The sequence below is a fragment of the Pempheris klunzingeri genome, chromosome 11, assembly GCF_042242105.1.
Source record: "Pempheris klunzingeri isolate RE-2024b chromosome 11, fPemKlu1.hap1, whole genome shotgun sequence".
Lineage (NCBI taxonomy): Eukaryota > Metazoa > Chordata > Actinopteri > Acropomatiformes > Pempheridae > Pempheris > Pempheris klunzingeri.
In genome coordinates, this window is record NC_092022.1 from 668,417 (window position 1) to 681,250 (window position 12,834).

General features: G+C 42.6%; 1 protein-coding gene across 1 annotated transcript in view; it reads right to left on the reverse strand.

The window, feature by feature from the left end:
* Window positions 1-2,571: 2,571 nt before the first annotated feature.
* The window catches only part of arhgef10lb (Rho guanine nucleotide exchange factor (GEF) 10-like b), a 36,030-nt gene continuing 25,767 nt past the window's right edge, over window positions 2,572-12,834 (reverse strand). The window contains 4 exon segments of the mRNA XM_070840134.1: window positions 2,572-3,166; window positions 6,190-6,306; window positions 6,658-6,829; window positions 8,749-8,891. Coding sequence (XP_070696235.1) covers window positions 2,595-3,166; window positions 6,190-6,306; window positions 6,658-6,829; window positions 8,749-8,891 — 1,004 coding nt within the window. The 3' untranslated portion in view covers window positions 2,572-2,594.

Below are 12,834 nucleotides of genomic sequence, written 5' to 3' on the forward strand. Positions count from 1 at the left end.
TACATATAACCTGTTTCAACAGCCAATCACCTTGTAGCAAAGTCAGCTGGTCAAGTCAGCAAACTGTCAGCTGGTCAAGACGGCAGAGTTTTAGAAAGAGGAAAGAGAGGATTACCTCATTGATTTGTTTGAGGAGCCTTAGAGGACCAGTGTGTAGGATTTAGTAACATCTAGCAGAGAGGTTGCTGGTTACAACAAACTCAGTACAGCTTCTCACAACACATAATGGTATTCATCTTTTCTCTTCTTTTTTGCCAATGTTTGTCCACTCTGGGCTACTGGAGAATTATGGTGATACAAAATCTGTGTATGATGACCCACTCCCTGTGTAGATATAAAGGGTTCACAATGATAATTGTGATGATAATAATTCACAATGATATAATGAGGTGATTACACACTACTGAAAACATTATGACATTTATATTTGCACCATGACGGAGTAAGGTTAGCTGACCTCCGTTGTGGTTGATGAGCATCAGTTTATTTGCTCATTTATTAAGCATTTACTTACTTCTTATTGTACTCATTTATTAAGCGCTTACTTACTTATTGTACTCATTTATTAAGCGTTTACTTACGTCTTCATAATGTGTTAAAGAGGCAGCAGTAAAGGCACTCTCAGCTCTAAAGGAAATCAGCTCTGTGCCTGCAGCTGCACAAGAAGCTATACCCACAAGCCTTATCTCAAGGCTGTTCCCCTAAGCGGGGGAACATGCAGTTACCATTGGCTGGTGTGTATGGTTGTTTTTTGGTCCTGGAAATCATATGTGGGGTCAGAATAAGTATCACTGGTTAAACATCATACCATGTGACGTAAAAGGGCGAACAAGTTTAATGTTCCTTATTTGATGTTTCCTATCTTGGGACTTTCCACTTTAACAGTATAAAAGTAGCGGTCTCAGTGTTACAGGGAGGCTCTCTCCAAAAGAGACTGGGCGTATTGGTGAGTGCAACACTTCCTTATACTTCTCTACTTCCGTTGGCAAAAAAATTTCCGCATTGGGGCCCATGGTGGTGACTGGGCAATGGACAAATTAACTAGCCAAATTGTTTTCCTCAAGGGCTAAAGACCCTCTAGCAGAGTTCACCTACATGTGAGTGCCACAGGTGGCAGATTAATGAAAGTGCTGATGCCGGCGGGAAGGCCTCAGGTTTGACACTCGTGAGGGCAGCCAACCTGTTTACAATAGGAACAGGACTTCTTCCCCTTTTTGTTGTCTTAGTTGGCGCCGAAGTATTTTCCTACCTCGCCAGACCTTCCCCAGCTTCACACTACACCACGTACAAAGAAGCCTGTAAAAGGCGACAGTTATACAGAAAGCACAGAGAGAGTCATTGCTATGGAGATGATACACTGTCTCATCTAGCATGTAGTTGAAAGTTTCAACTCATCTCGTATTGAATCTTTAGTCTGAATTGGGCTTAGCTGTACACATAATATCATTTACAAGACAGTCTGTACTTCACAGGAAGCAGAAACTCAGTGACAGATTTAATAAAGAGATGTAGCCCACATTTGCTGTTGTTAGCAACTGAGCATTAAGACAGGGTTCCCCACAGCTAGTGCAAAATGCACCTACTGACACATTTAAAGCCCACTAATTGACTTAATTAATTAATTACAACTACTTGTTGTGTCTCATTTGTTGATCCGTATACAAAGGGAAATGTAAAAATGATTTGTAGTTTCAGCTGGGCAGCACGGTGGTGCAGTGGTTAGTACTGTTGCCTCACAGCAAGAAGATTCTAGGTTGCATGTTCTCCCCATGTTTGCGTGGGTTTTCTCTGGGTACTCTGGCTTCCTCCCACAGTCCAAAGAATTGGTGACTCTAAATTGTCCATTGGTGTGAGTGGCTGTCTGTGTTGGCCCTGTGATTGGCTGGCGACCAGTCCAAGATGTACCTTGCCTCTTGATAGACTCCAGACAGATAAGCGTTATAGATAATGGATGGAGGGGAGTTTAATGCTTGAACTATTTCTTGCCTAGCACCTCTGTGCAAGTGCCTTTGGTTACAGTACAGGTGACACAACAGGCAGCGATCTGCACACAGTCACTGTGACTGACTGCTGTTTATCAAGAAACAGCTCCAGCATATAACTGACTCCAGCTCAGTTTTAAATGCACTTAATGATATGAGAATGAGAATGATCTACTGATCTCACTCTCAGAAAAGAGTACTATCGGCTATTATATGTACCCAAAATGTTTCAGTACTCCTTTAAAAGTATTTGGAAGTAGCAGTAGTCCAGCCTGTCTGACAAATATATGGTATGTGTCTTGGTCAGAATGCGCACACATCTGGGTCTGAGGAACAGGTAGGACAACCTTAGTGAATCCTAACACTCACTTGATACAGTTTAATGCATGTGTCAACATTACTGGAGGTAGGTACTGACTGAAGCACAGTGAGGCTTCACAAGTAATGTCACCTCCACCGTTGGCTTACTAACATGGTCATTGGGAAGGAAACCAGAAAAAAAACATGAAGGTAAGCTGGTGTTGGAATTGACAGATGTGAGAGAACAACAGTCACTGAGGAAGCAAATTGTTCAGCTGGCCAGGTCAGTCAGGTGACATGGCATGTCACATGTCATTGGCTGAAAGACAGAGGGAGCTGCCACACCAGCAGTGTGTTTTCACTGGAGTCTGCCCAGCTGTCTGCTGAGGTTGTGTGTCCCATCCTGCGGTGTCCTCTGCCACCAGAGAAGATGGCTGTTGAGGTGACTTTGTTGCGCCGGACCTCCCTCTCCTTCCCCCACTCCACAGGCCGGCCCCTCACCCACACATCAGGGTCCTCACTCACTTCATAGATGGAGCCGTCCTCTGGACTGTGCTCCAGGGAGTCTGGAGGGGTTCTGGAACTCCCCTGTTCAGGCTGGGCTGTCAGCAGCTTCCCAGGCAGCTGGCAGGTGGAGTGAAGGCGGTACTGCAGCAGGAGACACTTGGGCTTCGCCTCCCTATATGGAAGAGTTTCTGAATCCTGGGGGGTGCTGCTCTGCTCCAAGCTCTGCCCTCCTTCATTTCCACCCCCATCAGCTTTACCCTCCTCACTGCCTGTGAGGATGGAGTCCCGTCTGAGCAAGTCGGAGGCCAAGGTGCTGGAGGTCGACACCAGGAAGTCGACTGGACCACAGTGAGCATTCAGAGACGTCATCCCCTTACCTGAGGATATGACAGATCTAAATGAGTCCACGTTGTAGTACAGTAATGATGAAGTATTAACAGGGTAAATATACAGAATATAGCTCTTGTGCCACTCTGTAATATATGAATCTTATTTTAATATTGGAACAACCGGTCTTTGAAAATAATATTAGAACTTGAGAGATTTTGGTTGGTTCAGTTTGTTCATGTACATGTTAATCAAGTGATAATTCACTGCCATAATCCACATGCTGCTTTTAAATTACCTTATTCAGAGAGCTACCTGTGTGCACATCATGTCCTATACTGTATTTGGGACAGAAAAACAAATGTTGAACATCCCAACAGTGGATTAAAGCCTACAGAACTTTATCGGACTATAAAAGGCAATGTTTTCACTTTACTAGGTTTTTTATTAGGTAAGCCCAAAACTAATAAATTATTCATTTAATCTAAATCTAACTACTCAAATAAAAAGTTGCAAATACAATCCTGAAGCAAGCTGCAAAAATTGTACAAGGGGGACTTTAAGTTCAAGGGAGAGGATTACAAAAAAGGTTTGGTATCAAAATCCTCAGTGAGACCACAGAAGATGGAGAGTTTAAAAAATAAGTCCAGAAATATATCACCCCTTCTTTTTTGGTCTTCCAAATTTGATGCTAATGTTTCTTAGTACACATACTTTTTTAAAATCTTGCTTTAAAAAAAAACATTTTAGTGGACACAATCAGCTCTTGCAGCCGTAATAATGAGCACATGCTGTGTGTATGTGTGTTTCTTCTCCTTTCGTGTATCATCATCATATGTCCAGCTCTGTGTCGTGCAGCCACGCCCTTGTCTCAGGTCCCACTTGGAAGAGGCCCTCCTCCGATGGTGGTCTATACAGGGGACAGGTGCTGATAATGTGGTTAGCAGTCTGCTCAGGCTCCCCGCATTTGCACACTGTGCTGTCTGACAGGCCCCATTTCTTCATAGTTGATTTGAAGTGGCTGACCCCGGTGCGTAGGTGGTTCAGCAGTGTCAATTGCCGGCGAGGTAGGTCTTCTCCTTCAACGCCATCACAAGGGTCCTGAATGTAATGGTGTACCCGTGTGCTTCCGGCCGACTCCCACTCCTGCTTCCAGGATGCCGCCAGCTATGCTTTTGTCGATAGATCCTCCAGGATAGTCCTATCCAGGCGTACACTGACGTACTTTGGGGCTTGCTGGAACTCCAGGTGCTTGATGTCAACAAGAGACCTCCAACTCCCTATTCACTTCCCTGTTGTTGAGGTGGTATGCTGCAGACACAGTCTTACCAGTGCTGAGCTGCAAGTGCCACCTGTGAAAGTAGGCAACCAAGATGACCATGTCCTGGTTAAGGCTCTCTTCCATCGCCTTCCATGTTGGTTGTCGCAGCATAATGGCCAGGTTGTTTGCGTACCCGTATCTTCTGGATGTTGTCTCCGGTAGGTCATAGGTGTAGATGTTAAACAGCATCTGTGAAAGTATAGACCCTTGCGGGACCCCGTTTCTCAGCCTTCTAAGCCTGCTTCGCTGGCCATTGCTGGTCCGTAGGGTGAAGCTGCGATTTGACAGCTTCTCCATGATGAAGTTCACCATATGCCGATTTGGGATGGTCCTCAGCAGCTTCAGCTGGAGTCCGTGGTGCCAGATGGTGTCATAGGCGGATGTCAGGTCCAGTAGGACTACCCCAGCCGTCTCTCTGGCATGGAAGCTGTCCTCAAGGTCTTGTGTGAGCAGCATTACTCGGTCCACTGTTGATTTGCCCTGCCAGAAACCAGCCTGTTCCCTAGGAAGCTGTGGGTCCACCACTGGCTCGATGCTGCTGTGAATCATCCTCTCCAGGATCTTAAAAGGGACGCAGAACAGGGAAATGGGTCTGTAGGCCTTGGGGTCTTCTGCACGCAGAGAAGAAAGCGCACAGCCAAGCAGATTTTGTTTCACTCTGGTGGGTCACAAACTCGGGGTGGATGTTATTGTGGCCAGGTGCCTTGCCTTGTTTGAGTTTGGAGATGGCTGCCCTGAGCTCAGCTGTTGTAAAGTCTCCAGACAGGTTGGCATCAACACTCGCTGCCCTAGAAAGAGCAGATACTGCGGGTGAAATCCTTATCTTCACCTCGGAGGCGGCTGTTTTTCAGAAGCTGGAATGCAATGGTGTCTGCTGTCACCGTGTACTTGGGAGGTATTGTAATTCTGCCTGACAGCCAGTTGATCGTCTGCCATGCCTTACGGCTGGAATGGGTGAAGTTGATTGACTCAACGACTTCCATCCATCTGGCCCTATGAGTGGCATCCAACTTCTCAAGTAGTGCAGTTGCCATCGCATCCACTTCTACCCTTGAACTAGCCTGCTGGTGGGCACGCAGGAGGTAGTTACACTCTTCATCCCAGCCTGGGATGTAATTTACACTGTGGCCTTCTGTGGATGTACTTCTTCGCTGCCCCTATTAGCACTTTACAGTAGGCTGCATATACTGCGTCTACATCAGGGGTATCTGGGTCTGGAAGGCAAGCGGATGTTCTCTCTGTTTCTGCAGAAAATGAGTTGGCCTTCTGGAAGTTCCATCTTCTGACAGGTTCACCGCGACCGGCTGCACCAATGATGGAATTCTGATGACAGATGGTCGGTGTTGTGGCACACAGCAAAGGCGAGGTCTGGGTTGGTGAAGGTGTTCCAGCTAGAAGAGTAGAAGGTTGGTGGGTCTTTGGGATCGGCAAGGTGGTTTATGATCTCCAGTTTGGCGGTGGTGAGGCCCTCGACATTCAGCTGAAGCACTGACAGACCCTGATGCTCGACAGTCGGGATGGCCGCCCGCCCTGACGTGGGCTTGCGTCCCCCCAACCTCTTGCGCCCTGGTCTGCCAGCCTGATGATTGGGTGGCGACATTAGTTTTGCAAGCTGGTCTTGCACCATTTCTTGTTACTCGCAGGGTAGACCATGTGGAGGCTGTCGCCTTCTACACCATGTATGTGTGCTCAAGCTTCAGTAAGAGAGAATATAGTGCATTCAGGAGGTGAGATCCTTTACTTGGTACTGACCTGTGATCTTTGGGATGCCTTCCAGGGTGGGGACAGGGAAGGTGAGGATGATTCCTTGGCTGGTCCCCACCCACAGCAGGCCCTGACAGATCAGCAAGCTGGAGACACAAACTTGACCTGGAATACAAACAGACATTTAATAATTAACATGAGCCCTGCTACAGCAGCCACAGCCAAATACAGTCCATGTCTAACAGTCCAGTCCTGATCCAGGACCCTCAGAGTAAGTCAAAGTTCTGGACTGCCATCTTCCAGAACCTTATTATCTTGAGATATCAAATGATATTCATAATAGTATACTTGTTACTAATAAAGCTTGTACAGAAAGTGTCTGCTTGAGCACGCATTGAATCACTTTACAGTTATTGACAATGATTGGACCAGAAATGCTTCAACCAGTGAACTAAAATTAGCAGCGTACACACTGTATACAAATGTGACTGTGTTTTGCATTTTGTTCGGCCTTGCCTGGCGTCAGATGGGCACTGTGGGCGGAGATGTTGATTTCCTGCAGTGGCTCCAAGGTTTCTGTGTGAAACAGGTGGATGGAAGAGCCCTGGGTGAAGGCCATCCAAACACCCCCGCCTGAACGAACCATGTGGCTAACACTGCATCCTGGATCAAAGTGGGCCTCAAAACTCTAATGTACAGAGAGAAGCAGAGAGACAGAGAGAGTCACAGTCTATAGGTCATCTGTCAGCAGGCTTGTCTCCTCACAGTCGTGTCTGTCAAGCATAATTAAACTACACAACAGACTAAATAATACTTTCCTTTTAGTTGCTCATTCATTTGGAAAAAACACACTTCAATTGGCTGAAAAGGTGGCTCACTCTAACAGTCAACAATCAAAGGTGTGAGCACACAGAGCAGATATATTGAGAGAGACAGACTATGAGTGTGTCCAAGGCTTTGGAAGCTAAGAGAATAGGTTACTATTGTGCAAGTTTAAATGTTTGCTTAAATGAAATTATTTGTGTGATCATTTCTATAAAAAAAATAGAATTTATTTATATTGCAAAAATGTTTTGTCTGTGCTCGAAATGCCCCAAAGTGCACTCAGATATAAGACAATTGGTTCCACCAGGACAGGACATGGTCTGTGCAACTGTGTTGGTTCAGATCATGAAATGCTGACAATTAGTGGCCAGATTTCCATCCAATTTGATCTGACTTAAATATGCACACATCTACAGTGCTTCAGTTGCAGTTTTGAAGTTGCAAACATGTTGGAAAAACCTAGTAATAAAAATATCAGGTCAACTCTAACACTGTCACTTTGTCCATGAGGTATTTTTTTATAAAATTATCAACTCGACAGCTTTTCCATATATTTATATTTCAGCAGTTTCCAAAACTCTCATAGAAGCAGAGACTCACACGTACACCTGTGAGTGAACAAAATAACAGTCCTCAATTCATTTTCCAGAGCTCCCCATGGAGACTGAGCTGCAGACATCAGTATGGAGAAGGAGGGAGATGAGACACATTGCCTCTGGCAGCCTGTTAGCTCCTGAGACACACTCATCTGTCAGTCAAGCTCACACACAACAATGGTTGGAGTCCACAGGGACTCAACCCCACACACACCTCCCATGTACACCTGATACCTGACACAGATGACAGCACTGTGATTACAACTGACAGCTTGTGAGTATGGCAAAGTGAGAATTCCCATTTATTATGACGGGGCAGATTAGGATGCAGTAAGGCTGTGTTCATCTCTATAACGTGGCATTCAAGACGAAGGACTAGGAAATGGGAACTACACTCTGAGTTGATCAGTACTGGGACAAGCATATGAAATATTTTACTGAGGATTTGAATTCATTTCAGTTTGAATGAATTTTCAGCTTCTGTGAAAAAATTAGGACAGCAATACTGTGAGCCTGTAGTCATGAGTGTCTGGCACATGGTATTATATTTTAATTTCCAAACCAACATAATGCAGCACACAAGATTTATTTTGCTTCTGTGTCTTTTGATTACAGTAGAAGGGGTCGAGACAGTTGTGGTGGGAACACACACAATGGGAGGAAGTGAATCTACTAGAAACTAGGGGAAAGGGTAAGAAGCCAAAATAAAACAGGAAATAAAGAAGCAAGAAGGACAAACAGCAAAACCCAAGGACGGGTCATGACAATGCTCCCATCCTGGTTGGCAGGTATGAAGTGGTGGTTCTCTGGTGTTCCTGTGCATCCATCTAACTGCTAGTTTGTGTACAGATAATAGGTGGACACTGTAAATTGGAAAACAGGTTTTGCTTGCTGTGATCATTCTTTCTGTTCATTCTGGCCACAAAGAGATTCTTCCTATGGACATTATGGGGGGGAAATCCATAGTTCTTGCTCTTTCATGCAAAAATACATTCTAAAGTTTGAAGATAATTTAAGGTTTCTGCAGTCTGAAAGTTACAGTCTTCTTTTTTGTTAAGGCTGACCAATGTGGACAAATTCAACTTAATGTGTGTATATAGGATTAGTAAACACCACCTTTATAATTGTCCATGTTTAAAAGAATAGTCTAATTGTGGCTGATGGAAGGGTCAAGGTTAGGGGGTACCTGTGTGTGGAGGCTGGATCCCTGGATGACCGTAATTTGGTTGGCACAGCTGGCCCATACAGCGTCTTCCAGTGTCAGCAGACTGCAGACTGGCTCAGATCCCAGAGACACCAGCCTGCATGAGCCCATTTCCCACAGTCTCTCTGAGAGGAGGAATAGTCCATGGTTTATTAGAGAAAAAAAAAGGTCAGAAAATCATTTGTTAATGCATGTACCATGATCCACAAATTATTCCACGTTTTACTATATACAAACACAAAATTCCTTACTTGTGACTTGTAAGTTGGCGTTAGAATAAATGTGCTATCATTAGTACAAATGGGTGTCTGTCAATATATTGTTTGTGATTTGTAAAAAAAAAAAAAATACTGCATTCCTTCCTGTGCATTTCTGATGAAATATCATTTGTATAGACAGATTTGTCTCAATATGTGAATAGATCGACAATATGTATGGAAACATGTAATCTGTAGATATAAAACACCTTCCATAAATACAAAAAAGATTTGTAAATTAAAACATTTGCAAATATTTTGCAAATACAAATTACCCCAATTTCAGAAAAAGCTGTTTCTTTTAAATAATCAGTGATAAGAAATGTGCCGTGATTATTCTATTGTATTACTGAAACAGTTAAATGCCGAGCTGAAAATGACAAAATCTTAAACCCCATCATTTTCTACTGATTACACTAACATTGAAAGGTTGTGAAGAGATGTCTGGATATTAATAAATGGACTTAATGATTCCAACAAACACAACAGTAAGCAAAACAAATGACAGAAGTTAACTCTTTACAGGTTTGATGAGTATGAATTCTGGCCTATTTACAAGGTATCTTAATAACTTATACAGTGTTTAAAATCCTGCGCCCTGCTTTCATTTCCCCACCCTGCAACATGAATGTTTACCATGGTAACAGATGCTGCTTTAGTAGGTAACATGAGCGTAGCTTCATCTCCATATTAACAATGAGCAATAACATTACAATATGACATTTGTAACTAACTATAAACACCAACAGCCATACTTTCAAAGACCTTAACCGGGGTGCTGTCATATCTTAACAACTAAATAAGGTACAGTTCTACACATAACTAACTAGAGTACCCTTACTCTGACAGAATAAATAAAAAAAATATATAGGATGAGTTGGGTGGCCCTAGATACAGTTGCACTCAGAATTATTCAACCCACATTGCAGGTGTTGCTTAGTACTCTGCGTTACACAGTGGAACCAAAATATGTTGGGGTTGCACCATTTCTGGGACAATTTGGCTATCTGATATAATTAATAACTACCAAAAATAATTAATGATTGTACTGATTAATTGGATTTAGTGCTAAGTCCACCTCGATTGGGGCACCACCTCAATAAACAAGGACAAAGATAGCCAATTTAACTGATTCAGTCTCACAAAATAACTAAACTATCAATTTGGTATTATGATTAACGATTAACTTAACTACAACCAAAGTTACCACATTGACAGCTAGTTGAAGCATTTCTGAGTTCTTGACAGAGTAGAAGTTGGCAGTATTCACTCTTGTACAACATTTAAGCGTGTGTTAAAACATTTATTAAAAGATAACAAAGTCAAACATACAAACAATCTAAGTATGACTAGCTAACAAGTAATAGGGAGTGTGTGTGCATGAGGGGGTGTGCATGTATGAATATGCAAAAGATGGTAAGATGGAGGACTACAAAAAGGTGGGAGAACTAAATGGTGACTCCTTACAAAATGGCTGCCAGACCCCCTGGTGTGTGGGTCAGAGGAAGACAAAGGGCCAATCCATGTGCTGTGGCCGTTAGCTTTGTCTCTCATTCGAGGCCTATTTGTAATGCTGTATGTGTGTGTGTAGGAGGTGCCAGGTTAGGAAAGGATGGTGAGTTGCAAGCTGTCTGTGTGAGCAAATTAACATCAACTTAACTTTCTGGCTACACGTAAACTACAACACATCACAATAATCAAACTCTATGAACATTAAAGCTGCAAGCAGCACTGAAGGGCCCTTTGCACATCTGCGTGCGTTGGGGGGTGTCAGCGGCCGCAGGCATGCTGGTTTGTCCGACGTGACCTGAATTTTCGTGACCACCACAAATAGCCTTTATGTAACCGAGATGAACATTACATGTATCACATGTAATTTTCATATAAATCAGATGATCTTTGTCACATGAGACAGAGGTCCTTTTGTCTGTAGCTGTTGCTGTGATCACGAGGCAATATGGACATGTAGATGTCTGTTAAACCTTGACTCTTATCCAGCATTTGATGTGTGGAAGAATTATTGAGTCAATGGTACAGTACATAAGATAAGATATTCCCTTTACAGTCCCATGACAGGGAAATTTACAATGTCACAGCAGACAGGTGGAGGTATAATATATATATATATATATAGTCCCAGAAATGGTGCAACCCCAACATATTTTGGTTCCACTGTGTAATGCACAACACCTGCAATGTGGGTTGAGTGCAGCTATATCTAGGGCCACCCAACTCATCCTATATGTTTTTTTATTTACTCTGTCAGAGTAAGGGTACTCTAGTTAGTTGTTATGTGTAGAACTGTACCTTATTTAGTTTACGTTAAGATATGACAAGCGGCAGCATCTTGATTAAGGTCTTTGAAAGTATGGCTGTTGGTGTTTAGAGTTGCTTTTGTTTGTCCTTTGAAATGGCGAAACTCGCGAAACACTGGAGTGGAACGAACACGGACTTGGACTGGATCTTGATTGAGCAGGAGCTCACATTCCCTTTCAAACCCACAGAGACTCTCTCACAAACGATTAAACAGAAGGACAACAATATGATGAATCCAATTTTAACTCACTCAAGGAAAATTTGGCAGGACATGCATAAAAATTGTAAAATCTCTCATAACACCCAAAAATCTGCATCTATTTGGCGTAATTCTAAAATAAAAATAAGTAAACAAACCATTTACTGGGCCCAGTGGTTGAAAAAAAGGTATTAGAATATTAGATGATCTTTTTGAGGAGGGTAACTTCTTATCAAACATTATTAGATACATTTAAACTAGAAGGAAGGGCCCATTTTTGGAAATGTTTACAGATCAGACATTGCATTAAAGATAAGATTTTTATAAATAATGATGCTAATATAGTTGAACAGTTCTTAAAATTACCACCAACATCTCAAACAGCCTCCAAGTGGTACGAGGTGTGTCCTTGGAAGACCAGCAGAGGGTGTGATTATTTAAGGAAGATGTGGGAGAAAGATTTGGATTGTACTTTGGAGGAAGGAACGTGGAAGGGGATTCTTTCCAACACTGAAGAATATGTTAGAGAAGCTAGGAGCAAATTTATTCAATATAAAATAATACATAGATATTACTACACTCCAACTAGACTTAATAAAAGGAAATTAATTAAAGATGACCTGTGCTGGAAATGCAAGACAGGACGTGGTACATATCTACACGCTATGTGGGAATGTCCTCGGGTTTTCCCTCTGTGGGAAAATGTTTTGGAGTTTGTAGGGAATTGGCTAGAATGTATACTCCCAACTTCACCAAGGCTCTGTCTCCTCGGGGACAGAACAACAGTACCAAATTTAAATAAATTTAAATACCGAATATTAAAATCTGGTCTGTTAACCTGTGCTCGTCTGATCCTGAGGTGTTGGAAAGAACCCCAAACTCCGACTATGGAAATGTGGAAAGTTCAAATGATGGAAACGGCTGCATATGAAAAAATGTTGATGAGATTGAACAGTGGAAATGAAGCTGCTAATGAACAATGGGAGAGTTTTAGAGATTTTGTGTGTGTAAGAAACTGAAAAGTGAATTCTAACGTGAATATGAACATATGAAGAATGTACCACACCCGCTGAACACCCACTATGTGTTGGACCCTCTCAGCTTTTCTTTAGACAATTTGTGATGGACATTGCCTGCTGAAAACCTGCCTTTTCATGTTATTGTTTTTTATGTTTTGTGTGTTTGTTCGTGTTTAAAAAATGAAAAATTCAATAAAAAATGTGAATTACAAAAAAATATCCAGACATCTCTTCACAACCTTTCAATGTTAGTATAATCATCATAAAGATTGTCATT